The 20,980-nt window shown below is 52.4% G+C and overlaps 1 protein-coding gene across 1 annotated transcript; it reads right to left on the bottom strand.

The window, feature by feature from the left end:
• Positions 1-5,460: 5,460 nt before the first annotated feature.
• RFLNB (refilin B) lies at positions 5,461-16,190 on the bottom strand. Its single transcript, XM_035299270.3, has 3 exons — positions 15,914-16,190; positions 11,555-11,658; positions 5,461-8,809 (listed from the first exon to the last, which is right to left on the bottom strand). Exons 1-3 carry the CDS (start codon positions 16,127-16,129, stop codon positions 8,479-8,481), a joined length of 651 nt encoding a protein of 216 aa, XP_035155161.1. The 5' UTR covers positions 16,130-16,190; the 3' UTR covers positions 5,461-8,478.
• Between the last annotated feature and the right edge of the window lie 4,790 nt (positions 16,191-20,980).

Raw genomic sequence — 20,980 nt, 5'->3', positions numbered from 1 at the left:
CCCACGGACACACCCCTATCGTTCTAAAACATTTCCGTTTCCATGGAAGATATCCTCATGTTCCTTCCCAGCGTCATGAGCCATCATCCAGATCTCAGCAATCATTTTAATTTGTTTAACCTTTGCCTGTTTTAGAACGTCCTAAGTGGAATCACACTACATATATCATTCCGTGCCATGAGCATCGTGTCTAGGAGAGTCATCCGCAATATTACATGAATCAGCAATTTGTTCCTTTTCATTGTTAAGTACTATGCTATTATACATATATATATTTTTGAGATGGAGTTTTGCTCTTGTTGCACAGGCTGGAGTGCAATGGTGTGATCTAAGCTCACTGCATCCTCCACCTCCTGGGTTCAAGTGATTCTCCTGCCTCAGCCTCCAAGTAGCTGGGATTACAAGTGCACACCACCACACCTGGCTAATTTTGTATTTTTAGTAGAGACGGGGTTTCACCATGTTGGCCAGGTTGGTCTCGATCTCTGACCTCAGGTGATCTGCCTGCCTCGGCCTCCCAAAGTGTTGGGATTACAGGCATGAGCCACCGAGCCCAGCCTGAACAGTATTCTAATAATATACAGTAGAGTTTTGTTTATCAAGTATTCTGTTAATGAATGGACATTTTGGTTTCTTCAGCATATGACTATCAACAAAATGGCCAGTAACATTCTGTGTACAAGCATTTTGGTAGACATATGTTTTCATTCCTCAAGATAAGTATCGAATTATATTTAATCATAGCTTTAATCTGCATATCCCTGATATCTAATGACTTTGAACACTTTTTCATGGGCTTATTTTCCATCCATATATCTTCTTTTGTGAACTGTCTTTTCAGGTCTTTTGCTCATTTTTATTAGGGCTGTTCTCATGCCTGTAATCCTAGCATTCTGGGAGGCTCAGGTGGGAGGATCGTTTGAACCCAGGAGTTCAAGACCAGCCTGGGCAACATAGTGAAACTCCATCTCTACAAAAGTACAAAAAATTAGCCAGGCATGGCGGCAAGTGCCTATAGTCCCAGCTACTCAGGAGACTGAGGTGGGAGGATGGCTTGGGCCCAGGAAGAAGTTGAAGCTGCTGTCATCCATAATTGCACCATTACACTCCAGCCCAGGTGACAGAGTGAGACCTTGTCTCAAAAAAAAAAAATGTTGACTAAAGAGCTCTTTACATATTCTTGATACAAGTCCTTTGTCAGCTATATTTTCTCCCTGTCTCTGACTTACATTTTCTTAATGGAGTCCTTTTTTTTTTTTTTGAGATGGAGTCTCACTCTGTTTCCAGGCTGGCATGCAGTGGTGCCATCTTGGCTCACTGCAACATCCACCTCCCAGGTTCAAGCAATTCCCCTCCCTTAGTGTCCCAAGTAGGTGGGACTACAGGTGCGCGCCACTATACCCGGTTAATTTTTTTTTTTTTTTTTGTATTTTAGTAGAGATGGAGTTTCACCATACTGGCCAGGATGGTCTCAATCTCTTCACTTCATGATCTATTTGCCTTGGCCTCCCAAAGTTCTGGGATTACAGGCGTGAGCCACCGTGCTTGGCCATTTTTTTTTTTTTTTGAGTTGGAGTTTCCCTCTTGTTGCCCAGGCTGGAATGCAATGGCGCCATCTCAGCTCACCACAACCTCTGCCTCCCGGGCTCAAGCAATTCTCCTGCCTCGGCCTCCCAAGTAGCTGGGATCGCAGGCATGCACCACCACACCTGGCTGATTTTGTATTTTTAGTAGAGACAGGTTTTCTCCATGTTGGTCAGGCTGGTCTTTAACTCACAACCTCAGGTGATCTGCCCACCTCCACCTCCTTTTTGAGATGGAGTTTTGCTCTTGTTGCCCAGGCTGGAGTGCAATGGTGCAATTTCAGTTCACCTCAACCTCTGCCTCCCGGGTTCAAGTGATTCTCCTGCCTCAGCAGGATTACAGGCATAAACCACCATACCTGGCCAATTCCTTCTTCTTACTCAGAGTTTAATTTGCTCATCTTTTTCTAGCTGCTGCAGGTGGAAATTGCCATCAGAGGGGTGCTGTGGTGGGAGCTGCCTCTTGCAGTTAGTGATGCCTTCCAGCATCTGTATCAGCAGCTCTCTGTAGTCTAGTACCGTTTTGGTTCCCTGACTGGTCTCTGAATGTTATACATATAAACTAGCATTTCTTAAAGTTAATTCTGCAAACATTAGTCCCTTGAAATGTTCGTGGGTTCTGTGGTCCATTGAGTTTGGAAAGTGCTATCTACTAGATTTCCTCTTTTGAAGACTCCCAATGCACGTTACCATATTAACGGCTGGGGTAGATGATTATAGAGCAAATATTCACTGCTTTTCCCACATCTGTGGAGGAAGTGTGATGGTTTCCTGACCTCTGATGTTTGGTGTAGCCATCCATGTAACTTGCTTTGGCTAACAGAATGTGGTGGAAGTAACAGCAAGCCAGGTCCCCATGTAGACCTTCAGAGGAATTACATGGCTTCTGCCCTGAGAAGGAAGTGCCCAAGCCACCTCTCTACCCTGCTTCACGGCTGAGTGGAACAGATCTGAATTCAACACCTAGCCAGGGACAGAACTGTATCGGATTAGTATACAAGAAATAAATGCTTACTGTTGTATGCAGTGGTGCGATTTTTGTGGTGGTTGTTATACAGCACGAGCTGACTAGTACAAACATCCCAAGAAGCCCTGCAATAAACACATTTAGCTTGTTCAGCTTTTCATTTCCCCAAACCTGTATTTGGAAGCAATCTGGAAATAGTAGTAAAAACAAACCACTTGATAGTGATTATTCTCAAAATTATCAGAATTTAATTTTTAAAAGTGGTATGCTTCTCAATGGGATTTGTTACCTAATCAATAGAGTCATTTGCTTCTTCCTCTTTGTTTTTTTTTTTTTTGAGACAGAGTCTCGCCCTGTCACCTAGGCTGGAGTACAATGGCGTGATCTTGGCTCACTGCAACCTCTGCCTCCCGGGTTTAAACAATTATCCTCTGAGGCAGGTGGTTCACGAGGTCAGGAGTTCAAAACCAGCCTGACCAACATAGTAAAACCCGTCTTTAGTAAAAATACAAAACTTAGCTGGGTGTGGTGGCACATGCTTGTAATCCCAGTTACTCGGGAGGCTGGGGCAGAAGAATTGCTTGAACCTAGGAGGCGGAGGTTGCACTGAGACAAAATCGTGCCACTGCACTCCAGCCTGGGTGACAGAGCAATACTCCACCTCAAAAAAAAAAAAAAAAAAATTATCGTGCCTCAGCCTCCTAAGTAGCTGAAATGACAGGCACCCACCACCATGCCCGGCTAATTTTTGTACTTTTAGTAGAGATGGGGTTTCACCATGTTGGCCAGGCTGATCTCGAACTCCTGACCTCATGATCTACCCACCTCGGCCTCCCAAAGTGCTTAGATTACAGGCATGAGCCACCATGCCCGGTCATTCACTTCCTTAATTTCCAGACTATACCAAAAAGGCTTGAGATTCATATTATTAATTATTATTATTATTATTGTTAATTATATTTACTACTTTTCCTCTTGGGAGCACCAGCTTAATCTGAGATACTTAGAAAGGCTGGGGACATTCTTAGTTTCAACACCCTTTTGACTATTCCTCTACACATACCCACACCCACACACCCCTATAGACTTAATCTTTTGTGTTTTAAATATTTTCCCCTCAAAACCTTGGAACTGCTGATTAGCCAATTCATTTTATGGAACATTTACACCATGTCTAATTGGCAAAATTAGCCCCGGTTGTTACCCTAATCAGCCAAATCAGACATAATTTCTATTAAAAGCTAGAAGAAATTATAGAAATTACACTCTGCGTTTGTTTTGCGACAGGCAAGCCATATGAAACCACTCTGGAGGTTCAGAGAAGCTGAGAGGCTGAAGAAAGAGGCTGACAAATTTAGTTCCTCAGAAAGAAACACTGAAGCTGGGACAGTGGCTCTCGCTTGTAATACCAAAACTTTGGAAGGCTGAGAGACAGGAAGATTGAGCACAAGCGTTCAAAACCAGCCTGGGCAACGTGGCGAAACCCTGTCTCTACAAAAAAAATTTAAAAATTAGCCGATGTGGTGGCGCATGCCTGTAGTCCCAGCTACTTGGGAGGCTGAGATGGGCAGGTCGCTGTGTCCAGGGGGTTCTTGGGCAGCAGGGAGCTATGATTGTGCCACTGCACCCCAGTCTGGGAGACAGAGGGAGACCCTGTCTCAATAAAACAAAACAAAACACAAAGAAACATCTAATAGAGACTCATGGGCAGAAGCCGTGATGTCCCAAACAGCAGCAGGAGGAGATGATGGATCCCTGTGCCCTCACCCCCAGACCCAGGCCTTGTCCACCACAGGGAAGCATTGTGTGGGACTCCTACAGGGAAAGGCAAGAATCCCAGTGAACCTGTCTCTGTGAGATCTGTGGTGAGCACGTGTTCTTGGACAAGGAACCATAGATAACATAGAAATCTTAGAGGCAGCCCGGAACTGGGGTGAATCACAGGTCAGCATGGCAGATCAGCATCCAAGATGGTGGCCTCCAGCATCCAAGATGGTGGCCTCCAGCATCTAAGATGGCCTCAGTCTTGGATGGAGCGGCATGTCTGGGACATAATTACTTCCCAGTCATCACTCAAAGACAGATACACACAGAGCCTTGCCATGAATTGGATGCTTGAATGAAATATGGGGCCTCCTTCCATTTTCAATGTTTCTTGTTGACTCTCTGCTTTGCCCAAAGGGACTGACGGTGTGCAGGAAATGCCACCCCAAAATCTGGTACCTTGGCATGCTGTTTTAAGCTCCAAGAAATTGAGAAAACGGCAGAGGCAAAGGGCTCTCTGGCCTTCCCTCACCCTTTCCTCCCCTGAAGCAAGCCACAGAAATTATTTATTTTTATTATTTTATTTATTTATTTATTTTTGAGATGGAGTCTCACTCCATTGCCCAGGCTGGAGTGCAGTGGTACAATCTCGGCTCACTGAAACCTCCACCTGCCGGGTTCAAGCGATTCTCCTGCCTCAGCCTCCCAAGTAGCTGGTATTAAAGGCACCTGCCACTGCGCTGCCTAATTTTGGTATTTGCAGTAGAGACGGGGTTTCACCATATTGGTCAGGTTGGTCTCGAACTCTTTACCTCAGGCAATCCACCTGCCTCTGGCCTCCCAAAGTGCTGGGGTTACAGACGTGAGCCACCACAACCGGCCACTTTCCTCTTTAATTTTTGTAAAGGTGAGGTCATGCTACATTGCCAAGGCTGATCTCGAACTCCTGGCCTCCAGCCTTGGCCTTGTGAAGCGCTGGGATTATAGGTGTGAGCCCCCATGCTCAGCCACCCTTGGAAAATCTTGTACTTGTAGATTTAGATTGTTAAATATAATTACGTCTTAAAATTTCTCAAGATGAGGAGCTGTTTTTCTCATTTTGCTTAATGAAACATAATTTTACTTAAAAATAAACATCTCTCGAAGTTTTGTTTTTCAGATAATTTATTGTTAAATGGAGAAGTCACAAAGCGAAAGGGAGCACAACAGGTATCAAAGGTCAATTGAAAACATTGCGTCTGTCAAACGTTTTCTGGTTTCCTAAGGTCAGAAACAGGGAAAGTGTCAAATAGAAAGGTATTCGCTCAAATTAAAGTCTTTTTAAAAGGTCTGTGGTTTGAAAGGAAAACAACTTTTCGCTAAAAGTATCCTTATTACCTGAAAGCCATGATTTAAGAGACAGAGAAAAACGCTTTTTAATTAACAAATAAACAGTGTCTCTCACATACACTTGGGAATGTGTGTTTTTAATCAGTGGGTCTGAAACCTCACTGCTTCCACCCTGCAAACGAACAATGGACAGACGCCTCCGACCCACCCTGACAGGTTCCATTTTCCTCACACGCTTCCTTTTCTGCAGCTGTCAGCAAAGCAGGTTTGGAGAGAAGGAGGGTTGGAAATAACTACAGCTGCTCCCTAGTGAATAACTTTAACACAATAACACCAGGCTTTCCATTTGCATTACACATTCACAATCGCTCACTCCCACTTACTTTACTGATGAATTTCAGACTCTCTCCACACCTAGGTGATTTGCCTGAACTTAACAGTCCCCTAAGACAAAAGAGAGTCTCCTAAGGACACCGGAGAACACGTGACTCCCACGCCTGCCACACAGCGGGTCCTGTTTCCACTAAGTGGAAACAGGGGGCAGAGCAAGGCCTTGAGGACCCCCTAACATTACCTAAAAATTACACTGACCACTTCACAACATGAAATCAGACAGAAAAATCCATTGTTATCGTGGCACTTGCTCCATCAACCACAGGAAGCATTTTTCACTCTGCACGTGACTATGAGGAGCCACTGGGGCCCCGAGTGCCCCTCACTGGGTCCCAGCTGAGCTTCACCCGGAAGCTGGAGCCACCAAAGTGACCGCAGGCCTTGTCCACGGCGCCGTCGCGTCCGTTAGGGGCACAGCAGATCGAACGCTGCTGTCCGCAGAGGACAGCGTGACTCTCCACCTCCACCACCGCAGACGCAGAAGAGGCATTATCCCCGCAGAGTCCCCGCCTTGGTTCCGGGCACTGCGTCCGGGCAGATGGAAAGCGTCCACGGAAACCGGAGCCACGGCGGACGAGGAGCTCACGGCGCTCAGCAGGCCTCGGGAGCTTGACATAATCTGGGTGGATTCAAAGGAAGTATCTAGTTTGTTCTTTCCAATATTGGAAGAAAAAAAACCGTCCGCCGCTTTCTTTACTCAAACACCGCAGGGATAGGTGGAAGGTTCTAAGGAGCAGGGGCCGGGGGCGCGGGCAGCGGGAGGCAGGGCTGGGGTCTCGAACCCTGGTCCCGGCCCCACCGCTGGGCCAGGTCAGCCGAATTCACACCGACCTCGGGAACATCTTCAGTTGACTCCAGCTTCAGTTGACTGTCGCTTCGACTCGAACAGTGGCATAAGAGGGACACAGGCCATCGTGACAGCGGCCAGGTTTTGGCGCCATTCCCTACTTCAATTCAGCTTAGCTTGGCTGGTGTCAGGGGCACAGATGTCGTCGCCCTTTTTTCTTTTAGAGATGGAAGCTCACTCTATTGCTCAGACTGGTCTCGAATTCTCAGGCTCAAGAGCTCCCCCTGCCTCAGTTTCCCCAAGTAGCTGGGACTACAGGCACGAGCCACCACAGGGGCCTTCACTGCTTTTTGCATTAGTCCTAAGGCACTGGCAGAATCCCGCCAATTCTGAAGCCATTGAAGTCCTAAGAATGAGTCAAGCCCGGCCCCTCTCAAGATAATGTGGTCATCATCAGCCTCGCCTGGGCCTCTCCGGTCAGAGCCGCCGGTTCCTGCCCCAAGTGTCCTCTCCCCTCATGGACTCCCAAAAGGTGTGTTTTTCAAGCATACTCTTAGAACGCTGTTTCTCTTAAAAAAAAAAAAAAAAAAAAAAAAAAGGAGCCCTCCTCTCCGTTGTGCCTGGTGAGAAAATTGGAAAGTATTCTGAAGCCCCAAAACATCAGGAGAGCCTCGGAAGCCTGCGGAGACCGTCACCAGAGGCCAAGGGTTCCAGGCGTTCTGCCAAAGCCTGCGCTGGGAACTGACCGGAACCAGAGCCTCCGCTCCCAAACCTGCCGCCCATCGGCCTGGCCCTCCCGGAGCAGGCGACAGCATGGCCAACCTTTAATTTTTTTTAAGGCATCTTATATTGTGGTTTGGGTTTGTTTTTTTTTTGCTGTTGTTGTTATATTGAAAAAGATTTAGGGAATTACAGGAGTTCAGGTAACAGGAAACAAAAGGAGGTGGGAATTTAAACACACAGGACAGAGCTCAGCTCTCCACGGATTAGACCCCACGCGCCACCGGTTACTGAATTAGCACCACTTTTGTGCAGTGAAAACCCAGCAGCTGAAATTCCTTAAATCTCACTTTCCATCCCGGGACATTTCCATGCTCTTCTTCTGAGGAACTGACCAGTGGACGGGGAGCTTCCCTCCCTCCCATCCCAGACCACTGCTGCTTTCTGGCCGTCCTCATGGCTTTTTTATCGCCTCATCAGATGGAGACTTTGGGGAAACACTACAGCAGCAAAGCAGGACAAACACTCCTTTCAAAAACAGCTTGAAATTAAAACACAAAGATCCCAGTCATTATGGGATGCAGTGATTTTGTTTCTTCCCCAGACTTGGAGGTATCTCTAGGTTAGACTCCTCTGGGGCTAGAATGACATGAAGGACAAGGCTGCCGGGCTTGGCCACGGTAGCTGGGGGCAGTGGAAAAGCCGTCTGACCCCAGTGCAGCCTGCCAAGTCATGCGAGAGGTCGGGGGCAGGGCAGCGGAAGAGCCAGTCCCCCAACCCTAACCCTGACCCCAGCCCAGCCTGCCCAGTCATCTGTCAGGTCAGGAGCAGTGGAAGAGCCGGTCCCCCCAACCCTAACCCTAACCCCACCCAGCCTGGAGAGGTCGGGGGCAGGGCAGAGGAAGAGCCGCCCAGCCCCAGCCCAGCCTGCCGAGTCAGCATTCATCCGAGAGGTCGTCGCTGCCCAGGAGCTCCGCGGCTTCGAGCTCCACGCTGGATAGAAACCGCCTCAGCGTCTTGCGGCAGTTGTAATCCAGGGTGGTGGTGTAGACGGTCTTGGGGTACTTGCCGTAGACGATGGTGGTGCTGAGGAAGCGTGAGGGCTTGTGGCGCAGCTCCAGCCGCACCTCAGCCTTGTAGTTGCGCCACGTGCAGTTGGGGAGGCAAGTGACTGTCTGGCTGCAGGAGGCCACGGCCAGGCCCAGGGGCAGCTGCACGCCGTCCATGAAGTGTCGCTCCGAGTCGTATGTGACCGAGGACGTGTACCTGGTGGGAGACACAAGGCTGCGTGAAGCTGCTCCTCTAGCCAGGGGCTCGGGGTCCCTACCGTGACCTGGAGTCATCTCTGGTTGCACATGCAGAAACATGGCCGCTCCATGGAACAGCAGCACAGGGTCGTAGGGTCTAGAAAACACTTACTGTGTGCCAGGAACTCCTTCAAGTGCTTTCCAATTTAATCTTCCCAACAAGCCTGAGAGAGGAACCGAGGTGCTGAGGTGCAGGTCACGGTGCCACTGAGTGGTGGAGTCAGGATTCAAACGCAGGGTGCAGGCTTCCAAAGCCCACCCCGCATCCCTTCAGCCACTGTGGGTGGCAGCCCTGGGTCCTGCTCCCACTCACATGAGCTAAGACCGTCACCAAGTCACTTCACTCCCCCAGCCTCCGTTTCCTTTCCGTAAAGGAGGCTTGATAATAAATGGGTGGAGCGTTCCACAGAGCAAGGCAAGCGCTGTCATTGTAATTATGTAATGAGGTGGATTCCACTGCTCCACAGGGTGGGGACCAGTTTCTCTGTCTCCTCCAGGGATCAATCAGCTCTTATCTATCTATCTATCATCTATTTTTTGAGATGGAGTCCAGCTCTGGCCGGAGTGCAGTGGTGTGATCTTGGCTCACTGCAACCTCCGCCTCCCGGGTTCAAGCAATTCTCCTGCCTCAGCCTCCCAAGTGGCTGGGGACTACAGGTACACACCACCACACCCAGCTAATTCTTGTATTTTTTTTTTAAGTAGAGATGGAGTTTCACCATCTTGGCCAGGATGGTCTTGAACTCCTAGCCTTAGGCGATCCCCCCACCTCAGCCTCCCAAAGTGCTGGGATTACAGGCGTGAGCCACTGTGACCGGCCTTATTTTTTCGTTTTCTTTTTTGTTGTTGTAGGTAATGCTGCTAAATTTTTTCTTTTTTTAAAAAAGAGAGTTCTCACTCTGTTGCCCAGGTTGGAGTGTGGTGGCATAATCAATTCACTGTAGCCTCAACCTCCCAGGCTCAAGTGATCTTCCCACCTCAGCCTCCTGAGTAGCTGGGACTACAGGCGTGTGCCACCCAGGTAATTCTTGTATTTTGTGTAGAGACAGGTTTTACTATTGTAGTCTGGGCTGGTCTCGAACCATTCTCCTGCTACAGTCCCCCAGAATGCTGGGGTTACGGGCATGAGCCACCGTGCCTGGCCCAGAAGTTAGTTTTCTTTTTTTTCTTTGAGCTGGAGTCTCACTCTGTCACCCAGGCTGGAGTGCAGTGGTGCAGTCTAAGCTCACTGCAACCCCCACCTCCCGAGTTCAAGCGATTCTCCTGCATCAATCTCCTGAGTAGCTGGGACTACAGGCGTGCGCCACCACAGCTGGCTAATTTTTGTATTTTTACTAGAAACAGGGTTTCACCATGTTGGCCAGGATGGCCTCAATCTCCAGACCTCGTGATCTGCCTGCCTCAACCTCCCAAAGTGCTGGATTACAGGAGTGAGCTGCTGCACCTGGCGGGAAGTTAGTTTTCTTAGAGAAGCAAAGCTTTCATGCATTTTACTGAATTATTATGGCTTTGTAGATACTGAACTGTGTACAAGTGTCACATACAGATACATCTAACAGCACTGCCCCCAAGCAGCCCCTACCCATGGCCAGGTAAGTAAGAATCAGAATTCTTTTGTAAGTCAGATGGAAAAATCTCGCCTCCTCAGGTAAGTAGTGAAGGGCCGGTGGGAGCAGACGTCACGAAGTCACGGTCCCATTTTGTTCAGAATTCAAGTCTCACAGGCACAGAAGCCTCGGCCGATCACCTCCAAGTGGACGAACCTCTGCTTTGTTCCATGTCAAAGGGCCTTTGTGTTAATGCAACCGAAACTCCAGCTATGAAACCACCAGGTACTAAGAGTAAAACTCCTGTCTCTGAAGAGGCCTGTCCTTAACTGAGCCTCTGAATGCATCTTTGCCTCCAGGTAGTCCTGAATGAGATGATTCCCAGGGAAAGACCAGCACTTGCCTAGTGAAACTGTACCATAGGATAAGGTTGAACTACCTCACAGAGGGGCTTGCAGGTCAGGGAGTCGGGGGCAGCAGCTTCTGGAAAGAAGAATTAATTTCTGACAGAAATGAAAGCTTCCAACAGCCACGGTATGTGACGTGCAGAATAGAAGCTGCAGAGCTTTACACATGACACGATCTCATTCCTACTGTAAAAAGCATGTCTATGGCCAGGACTGTTCCTCCACTGTCATTCATTAAAGCTCAGACTTCGCTGATGAAATGATGAATCTGGGCCAGGCGCGGTGGCTCACGCCTGTAATCCCAGCACTTTGGGAGGCCGAGGTGGGTGGATCACGAGGTCGAGAGATCGAGACCATCCTGGTCAACATGGTGAAACCCAGTCTCTACTAAAAATACAAAAAATTAGCTGGGCACGGTGGCGCGTGCCTGTAATCCCAGCTACTCGGGAGGCTGAGGCAGGAGAATTGCCTGAACCCAGGAGGCGGAGGTTACGGTGAGCTGAGATAGCGCCATTGCACTCCAGCCTGGGTAACAAGAGCGAAACTCCGTCTCAAAAAAAAAAAAAAGCATGTCTATATAGTGCGCTGGTCAGAATGCAGGGAAAAAAGAGGGCCCACCAAACTATTAATCACCTTTGGCACACTTCTGCAATTAACTAATGTTTTTAATAATAAGTATTAATATCTCAAATGAAAAATGAACTGTTAAGAACAGAGTAAAAGTGGGGCCTGCTGCATTTCTATATTTACCTTATTTCCTTTGGTGGTAAGGGGTCAAACTCCACTCCTTCGCCAAAGGACAGGGGGCACAGCCTCAGTGCACAGCCGGGAGGCAGAGGCAGAGACGCTGGATTCTTAAGGACAGAGAAAAACACAGTTAGAGCTCTTGTGGGCCATTTCTTTCTTTCTTTTTCTTGAGATGGAGTCTCACTCCATAACCCAGGCTGGAGTGCAGTGGTATGATCTCAGCTCACTGCAGCCTCTGCCACCCAGATCCAAATGATTCTCCTGCCTCAGCCTCCTGAGTAGCTGGCATTACAGGCATGCATCACCATGCTTGGCCAATTTTTTTGTATTTTTAGTGGAGACGGGGTTTTGTCATGTTGGCCCGGCTGGTCTCAAATTCCTGACCTCAGGTGACCCGGCCACCTCAGCCTCCCAAAGTGCTAGGATTACAGGCATGAGCCACTGGGCCTGGCCCCTGCAGGCCATTTCGAAGCATGGCCAACAGGAGGCTGTGGCTCTGAGCCTCCAGCTGATGGGCCTGGCTGGGATCTGTGTCCCCCCTGCTGGGCACACCAGAGAAGCACTGGGCAGGGAGCCGAGAGGTCTGGCTTCAAATACCAGGCTGACCACGACTGTGCCATGTGCCTCAGAGGAGTCACATCGCATGCCCTGTGACGTATCAGCACAGCAAGGCAACGCCCCCTTCCCCTGGTGAGGTTGTGGGAAAGGAGCTTCAGCCAGCCGCTGCCCCTGGCCATGCGGTGGGAAACCTTGGTGAGCTAAGGCTCACCTTGCCAGAACCCTCCATTCCGTAGTGCTCCGTCTCAGCAACACTCTAGGAAAGGTCAAAACAAAAAATATGCCACCAGGGGACTTTTTGTTTTTCAACTAAAGATTCAATCTGGCCAAGTGCAGTGGCTCACACCTGTAATCTCAGCATTTTGGGAGGCGGAGGTGGGAGGATCCCTTGAGCCCAGGAGTTTGAGACCAGCCTGGCCAACATGGTGAAACCTCGTCTCCACTAAAAATACAAAAATTAGCCAGGTGTGGTGGCGGGTGACTGAAGTCCCAGCTGCCAGGGAGGCTGAGGCACGAGCATTGCTTGAACCCAGGATGCAGAGGTTGCAGTAAGCCTAGATCGTGCCCCTGTTCTCCAGCCTGGGTAACCAAGACTGTGTCAAAAAAGAAGAAAGACAGACACCAAATATTCTCCCTGTTGCCCTCCACCATCCAGCATGCTCAGCAAAGCAGAGCACAGCAGCACTTCCGGCCGGGTCACTGCGTGGGACTCTGATTAACCAGGAAGGTTCTAGAACTCGGTGCTGGCTTTCACCAGGTTGCCGGAATCCAGGCCTTTGTGTTAAGCGGGCAAAGTTAAACACGGTGCAGAGTCTGAGCCCAGAAGCCCTTTGTTTACCAGGGATCTCCCATTTTCTTTACCTAATTTGAGAGAAGGATGTGCATTTGGGCCAAGGTATGGAGTTGGCAGCCCCACCCCCACATCTCCCAGGACAGAGAAGGAGGCAAACGTTTCTAGAAGGCTAGAAGGTTAGTTCTGAGACCAGGACTAGGTGTCAATAGGGGGGTGGGAATGCGAAAGCCAAGAGGGCCCAGGATGGGAGAGGCAGAGGGTCCTGAGGGTCCAGGTCCTGGGCCTGGGTGGAGGCTCAGCAAGGCCAGGGTGAAGGAGGGGCTGTGGGTGGGAACCAAGGTCAGTGAATTGTGTGTGTGGGTGTGAATTGTGGGGGGGGGTGAATCCCGTGTGGAAGGGTGAATTGTGTGTGTGGGGGTGAATCCTGTCTGGAAAAGTGAATTGTGTGTGGGGGGTGAATCCTGTGTGTAGGGGGATGAATTGTGTATGGGGGGTGAATTGTGTGGGGGTGAACTGTGTGAAGGCGTGAATCGTGTGTGTGTGGGGTGAATCGTGTGTGTGAGGGTGAATCGTGTGTGTGTGTGGGTGAATCGTGTGTGGGGGGTGAATTGTGTGGGTGAATCGTGTGTGTGTGGGTGAATCGTCTGGGGGTGAATCGTGTGTGTGGGTGAATCGTGTGTGGGGTGAATCGTGTGTGGGGTAAATCGTGTGTGTGGGATGAATCGTGTGTGTGTGTGTGGGTGAATCGTGTGTGTGGGGTGAATCGTGTGTGTGTGTGTGGGTGAATCGTGTGTGGGGGTGAATCGTGTGTGTATGGGTGAATCGTGTGTGTGTGGGTGAATCGTGTGGGGGTGAATCGTGTGTGGGGGTGAATCGTGTGTGTGGGGTGAATCGTGTGTCTAACGGTGAACCGTGTGTGTGTGGGGTGAATCGTGTGTGTGTGGGTGAATCGTGTGTGTGTGTGTGAATCGTGTGTGTGTGGGGATGAATCCTGTGTGTGGGGGGTGAATTGTGTGTGTGTGGGTGAATCGTGTGTGGGGGGTGAATTTGTGTGGGGTGAATCGTGTGTGTGGGGTGAATTGTGTGTGGGGATGAATCGTGTGTGGGGTGAATTGTAGAGGGGTGAATCGTGTGTGGGGGTGAATTGTGTGTGGGTGAATTATAGGGAGGTGAATCGTGTGTGGGGGTGAATTGTAGGGGGGCGAATTGTGTGTGGGGGTGAATCGTGTGGGGGTGAATTGTAGGGGGTGAATCGTGTGTGGGTGAATTGTGTGTGGGGTGAATTGTAGGGGGGTGAATCATGTGTGGGGGTAAATTGTGTATGGGGTGAATTGTAGGGGGGTGAATCGTGTGGGGGTGAATTGTAGGGGGTGAATTGTAGGGGGTGAATCCTGTCGGGGGTGAATTGTGGGGGGTGAATCGTGTGGGGGTGAATTGTAGGGGGTGAATCGTGTGTGGGGGTGAATTGTAGGGGATGAATCGTGTGGGGGGTGAATTGTAGGAGGGTGAATCGTGTGGGGTTGAATTGTAGGGGGGTGAATTGTGTGGAGCATGAATTGTGGGGGATACATAAGGTGTGGGCATTAGCTTCTACAAACAGTCCCCACATAGTCACAGTAGGCCCTGCATCCCCGCCAGCTCTCTGGCTGCCAGACCCTCCCCAACAGAAGCGGGCACTTCCCAGGTGTCCTCATGAGAAGGTGGGTGCTTCTGTGAACCCCGCACCGCCTTCCAGGCATTGCCAGGACGCTCGGTTCTCGCCTTCTCTGCTTCCACCCCTGCCCACCCTGAGCACCGCCTTTGCTCCAGGCTGGGGCTGGGGTGACAGGGCGTGGGTGCGGAGAGGAGGCTGCAGACATATGAACGAACAGCCACTGTGGGAGGGGGACTCAGCCGTGGACGCTGGCGAGGCCCCGGGGAGCATCAAGGAAGGCGGAGGTGACGCGAGCGGGGCACTGAGGGACCAGCACAACTCCTCCGGGGAGGCGAGAGGCCCTGGGCGCGCGGGCGGAGGGCGCAGCGGAAACGCGAGGGGTGTGAGTCCTGTGGCCGGGGCAGGTGGATGAGGAGGCCAGACGGGACGGGACGGGAGGGCACTGAAGGCCGAGATGAAGCAGCCCCGCCTGGGGATGGACGTGAGGACCCCGCCCTGATGTCCACCCAGAGTCATGGTGGAGCGCGACACCACCAGCCCAGCGGAGCCCCCACCGGGTCCCCAGGAACAGTGGCGCGCCGCCGACCTCACTCGGGGAGGGCTGACATCCCACCCGTAGCTGCAGCCCCCTTGGGGCGTCGCTGAGACCGCGGGCAGATGTGGGTTCCCCGGGTTCTGCAGCGACACCGGTGTCCGAAAGACTCCCAGGGCTACAGATAAGGCCGAGCTTTTTCCTTCCGTGAAAACTTGAAAGTAAAATAAAAGGTTCCACCGCCCAGAGGCCTCCCAGCCAGCAAGTTCTCAGGGTTCAGGCAAAGAGGGGCCTCGAGGCCGCAGCTGGGGCGGGACCTTTCTGGGAAGGTCGGGGAGGCGGCCTTCGCTCTGGGGTGGGGATCGCGGGGCGCAGGCGCTGCGGGGAGGCGGGGAGGAGGCAGGAGCCCCAGGAGCCCAAACCGCGGGGTGTCGGCCAGGGTCCGGGCGGGCCAGGATTCCCTCCAGGCACCCCCCGCAGCCCGGCAGCCCGGGGGCCTCCACCGAAGTGAGGAGACGGCTCTGCGCTCCCGGGGCTCCCGTGCCTCTCGGGCGACAACTTTCCAGCCACCGGCTCCACCTGGCTCCCGCCCTGGGCTCCCTGTGAGGAACGCGCTCCCGACAGAGCTCCGAGACCGGGGATCCTGGGACCCACAAAGCTACGAGACCGGGGATTCAGGGCCCCACAGAGCTCCGAGACCGGGGTTCCCGGGACCCACAGAGCTCCGAGACCGGGGTTCCCGGGACCCACAGAGCTCCGAGACCGGGGATCCCGGGGCCGACAGCTGCCGCGTTCGCGGAGCAGGAGCCTGCGGGGACCACTCACCGGAGCTGTGGGGGTCGCCGCCGCGTCGGGCTCCAGCGCCTCCGGGGCCGGAGGGCGCTCCCCGCCGCCTCCGCCGCCCGCGGCCGCCGCGAGCCCCCAGTGGCTGGGGCTGGGGCTGGGGGGGAGCCCCGAGTCCGGGCTGTCCAGGACGCCGTCGCCCTTCTTCTTCGCGTCCACGAGCTCCGGCACATCCTGCAGGCTCAGCCGGCCCACCATGGCGGCGCGCGACGGGGCCCAAGGCACCGAAGCCGGTCTTGGAGGAGCTAGGGGCGCAGACGCCGGCCGGGGCTGCTACCCGCCCCGCCGCCCTCCCGCCCGCGCGCCACTGCGCGCCCCGCCCTCGCCCCCGCCCCCGCCCCCGCCCCCGCCCCCGCCCCGTGCTCGGCCCCGCCCCGCCCCTTCGGCTCGGCTCCCGCCCCCGGCCCCGCCCCTCCCGCCCCCTGTCCCCCGCCCTCACCGGTGGGCGGGAAAGACCCCAGCCCGGCCTGGCCCCCGACCCGCTACAGGTGGACGCGGGGACCCGCTCGCGCCGGGGCCCTGGGGGCGCGTTGACCCCTCGCCCTGTCCCAGCGGGACCCAGGAGGCGCTAACAGCTTCAGACCCGGCGGTCAGGGAGCGGGTGGAGCAGGAGCCTGCGGAGGTGCAGAGGCCCCGGGGAGCCCGCGAAGCAACAACTGGAAACTATTAATCGTTAATGCGGTTCGTATGGCCCAGCCGCCTGTTGGCTCAGCAGGGCGGGTTCTGGCGCTCATGCCTGTCCGGAGGAAGGGGGCCTTCGCAGGTCCTCAGGGGCTCCGCAGGCCCCGGTCATCCGCTGGCCTGGGCGCTCAGCTGGACACCCTGAGGCTGGCACAGACCCCGCCTCCAGTGGACAAATGGACACTCCTCCAGTGGACACGCCTCCAGTGTCCACCTGCATGTGGACAAGCCAGCAGGTTGACTGCGGGCTGCCTTTAGGGCCACGGGCCGCCCAGCGGGGCCACAGCTTTTCACTCACCCGCCAACCGCTCTGCCTCCCCGGTCCCCAGGAGAATCCCTTCTGAAAAAGAGACAGGACTTCTTCCCTCCCCTTCTGTCTGACCGAAGCCTCATTCCCAGTGGGAACTCTTCTCAGTAGCTGCAGGTGTAGGACTGTACGTTTTCTAGCAGATCTCCGAGGTCTGCAGCAAGTGCAGGGAGGCCCCACTCCCACCGGCCACGCTCCTCTGGGGTTCTGATGGGCGTAAGCTGAGGGCCTGGAGCTGGAGCCTCATCCAGACCCACAGGGCAGATCCGAGGAGACGGCACGCCCTGGACGTCCCTGGCTGACAGTGGAAGCCCAGTCCACATCCTTGCAAAGATAAGGGATATTTGTCCTGCTTAAATTCAGAGACTCAGAGCAGGTAGATCTTAGAGACTGGCTGGCAAAGTTCCGTCCTCTTACCTCCCTTACTGTCACTTTCACATAAGGAAACAGGGACTTCACTTGTCCCAAGTCACACAGGTGATCCAAGACAGCTTGCTGCAAACAGAAAGCCAGCATCATCCCTCCACGAAGGAAAAACCTGGCACCTGCCTGGGTGCTGGGAGGTGGTTCATTCAGGGCCCGCGAGATAGATGACAAAATCAATAATGCACTGTCCTGGTTAAACTGTCCGTGCAAGTGTTACCAGGAAGGGGTCCTGATCCAGACCCCGAGAGGATTCTTGGACTAGCAAGAAAGAATTCAGGGCAAGTCCATAAAGTGAAAGCAAGTTTATTAGGAAGGTAAAGGAACAAAATAATGGCTAATAGATCCAGCAACCCCGAGGAGTGGGTTATTTATGCCTCCCTTTTTTTAGAGCATAGAGGGTAACTTCCTGACATTGATTGCCATGGCATTTGTAACTGTCACGGTGCTGTGGCAATGTAGCAGTGAGGATGACCAGAGGTCACTCTCGTTTCCATCTTGGTTTTGGTGGGTTTTAGCCAGCTTCTTTACTGTCAAACTACAATGAGGAGGGAGCCAGGCACAGTGGCTCATGCCTATAATCCCAGCACTTTGGGAGGCCGAGGCAGGTGAATCACTTGAGGTCAGGAGTTCAAGACCAGCCTGGCCAATGTGTGTGAAACTGTCTCTACTAAAAATATAAAACTTAGCCAGGCGTGGTGGCACACACCTGTAGTCCCAGCTACTCCGGAGGCTGAGGCAGGAGAATCACTTGAACCTGGGAGGCAGAGGTTGCAGTGAGCAGAGATCCAGCCACTGCACTCCAGTATGAGCAACAAGAGTGAGACTATCTCAAAAATATATATACACATAATGAGGAGGGACGTCAGGTTTGTCCGCTCTTGTCCAGCCTCTCCGACTGGGGACCACATGGTGCCGAGGGGAACCCAGAGAGCACCTATGGCCTGGCCAAGGCACCTCCTTGAACTCACGGAATTTCAGCCCACCTGAGCCCTTCTGGGTGGGAGGGACGGTGATGCTTTTTGTCCCTACGTAAGAACCGTGCAGCTCAGACTCTGGAAGCCAGGACTGTGTCCACAGTCCTCAGCCGTGAGTTCACACAGCTCATCTACTTTGGATTTTCTGAACAGCCTTGCTCCTGGGCCCATCCTGCGTCTTATCTGGATGTTTTCCAAAGGAAATTGCTTAAAGAAACTCAAGGCCTGGTGCAGTGGCTAATGCCTGTAATCCCAGCATTCTGGGAGGCCGAGGCGGGCGGGTCACCTGAGGTCGGGAGTTCAAGACCAGCCTGACCAACATGGTGAAACCTTGTCTTTAAAAAAAAAAAAAAAGAAAGAAAGAAACTTAAATCAAATCCTGGGAAAGGTCCCATCTAATCTACCTTTACCAGCTGTGAAGACAGGACTTCTCTTGAATGACAGCTGAGGTGCACCTAGAAAGCAGGGGTGAATCGGGAGGAAGGAGCAGGCCCAAGGAGACCAGAGGCTTGAGCCAGGCAGGCCTCTTCTCAAAGCTGTCTTTCCAGAGCGGGGCACCAGCCCCCACCCCCACCTGGGTCCCAGAGACGCAGTGTCCTCAGAGGACTTGGCTTCTGGTTGGAGCCCTGTCCCCGCAGGGTCTGAGAAACAAACGGAGCCGCACAAGGAATGTCAATCCCACAGCTTTGTCTTTTCTGCCCTAAATGAAGCCTATGCCCGAATGGGAGGTAAGCCAGACCGGAACAGCGCAGGCCCCCACACTGCTGCTGCGCGTTCTTCAGTTAGAATAGCCTGTCTTCAGTCAGACAGTGGATCAAACACGCCGGCCCCACATGATGGCTGTGCCCCATGCCTGTCTTCAGTGAGCCCCGCCAGACCGTGGATTAAAAAACACCTGTGCCCCCGCGTGCTGGCTGCAACTAGTCTTGGGTTGTTCTGTGGCTCAGGATGTGTGGATTTGCTGTTGAACCGGGTCCTCTTTTTCTTTCATAGGCACCCCTGTCAACCAAGATGCTTTTTAAAAAATAGAACTTTACGGCTGGGCACGGTGGCTCACGCCCGTCATCTCAGAACTTTGGGATTGCTTGACCCCAGGAGTTTGAAACCAGCCTGGGCAACACAGTGAGTCCTCATCTCGACTTTTTTGTTTTTGTTTGTTTGTTTTTAAATAGATAGGGTCTCGCTCTGTCATACAGGCTAGAGTGCAGTGGCGCGATCATAGCTCACTGCAGCCTTGAACTCCTGGGCTCAAGCAAGCCTCCCACTTCTGCCTCCTGAGATGCTGGGGCCACTGGAGCTGTAAACTTCTACTTTTGTGATCTATAATTTGTGTTTGTATTTTTATTGCTCTATTTTCATAATTTATAATTTTAACATTTATTTCTATTTTTGTAGAGACAGGCAGGGTCTTACCATCTTGAGTAGGCTGGACTTCACCTCCTGGGCTCAAGCCATCCTCCCACCTCGGCCTCCCAAAGTGCTGGGATTACAGGTGTGAGCCACCATGCCCAGCCATCTACAAACATTTTTTAAAAATTAGCTTGTTGACCATGTACGGTGGCTCACGCCTGTAATCTCAGAACTTTGGAAGGCCGAGGCAGGTGAATCACAAGGTCAAGAGGTTGAGACCATCCTGGCCAACATGGTAAAACCCCATCTCTACTAAAATACAAAAAAATTAGGTGTGGTGGCGCCCACCTGTAGTCCAAGCTACTCAGGAGGCTGAGGCAGGGGAATTGCTTAAACTGGGCGGTGGTGGATGCCATGAGCCAAGATCGTGCCACTGCACTACAGCCTGGGCAACAAAGCAAGACTCCGTCTCAAAAAAGAAAATTTAGCCTGTCATCTGGTCACGGTGGCTCATTCCTGTAATCCTAGCACTTTGGGAGGCCAAGGTGGGCAGATCACGAAATCAGGAGCTCGAGATCATCCTGGCCAACCTGGTAAAACCCGTCTCTACTAACGCACAAAAAATTAGCTGGGTGTGGTGGCTTGTGCCTGTAGTTCCAGCTACTCGAGAGGCTGAGGCAGGGGAATTGCTTGAACCCAGGAGGTGGAGGTTGCAGTGAGCTGAGATCACGCCACTGCACTCCAGCCTGGCAACAGGGAAAGACTCTGTCTCAAAAAAAAAAATTAGCCTGTTATGGTGGCATGTTCCTGTAGTCTCAGGTACTCTGGAGGCTGAGGTGGGAGAATCACTTAAGCCCAGGTCAAGGCTGCAGTGAACTGTGGCCATGCCACTGCACTTCAGCCTGGGCAGGAGAGTGAGACCCTGTCCTAAAAAAGGTTTTAACAAATAGCTTTTTTGTACCTTATTTCAGATTAAGGTTACAGTTTTCAAAGAGCATTGAAAGGGACCTGTCATATTCAGTAAAGAAGCAAATTGAATTGAAAAGACACAGTCAGATACAATGCAGCCCGTTTGGGTGTCTGCACATGTGCTGGTGAGGCTGACAAATAGCCCTGAGCCCCTGGGCCCCGAAAACATGGCCTGAGCCAGACAGAGGCAAAGGGCTGCCAGAGTTCCTGCTTTCAGGGCAGTCGGGTCTGAAGGAACAGCCTTGCTTACGCTCTCTCTCTCTCTCTGTCTCTCTCTCTTTTCTGGTTTGTTTGGGTTTTTGTTTCTTTTCTGAGATGGGGTCTCACTCTGTTGCCCAGGCT

The sequence above is a fragment of the Callithrix jacchus genome, chromosome 5, assembly GCF_049354715.1.
Source record: "Callithrix jacchus isolate 240 chromosome 5, calJac240_pri, whole genome shotgun sequence".
NCBI classification, from domain to species: Eukaryota; Metazoa; Chordata; class Mammalia; order Primates; family Cebidae; genus Callithrix; species Callithrix jacchus.
The sequence above is the reverse complement of the archived record's forward strand: the minus strand, read 5'-3'. Positions and strand labels throughout refer to the sequence as shown.

Excerpts from the sequence above, each read along its gene's own strand:
- RFLNB (XM_035299270.3), bottom strand. The coding sequence starts at position 16,129 with ATGGTGGGCCGGCTGAGCCTGCAGGATGTGCCGGAGCTCGTGGACGCG. Across the intron at positions 11,659-15,913 it reads CGGCGACCCCCACAGCTCCG|AATCCAGCGTCTCTGCCTCT; the intron begins GTGAGTGGTCCC and ends TCTGTCCTTAAG. Across the intron at positions 8,810-11,554 it reads TTACCACCAAAGGAAATAAG|GTACACGTCCTCGGTCACAT; the intron begins GTAAATATAGAA and ends GTCTCCCACCAG.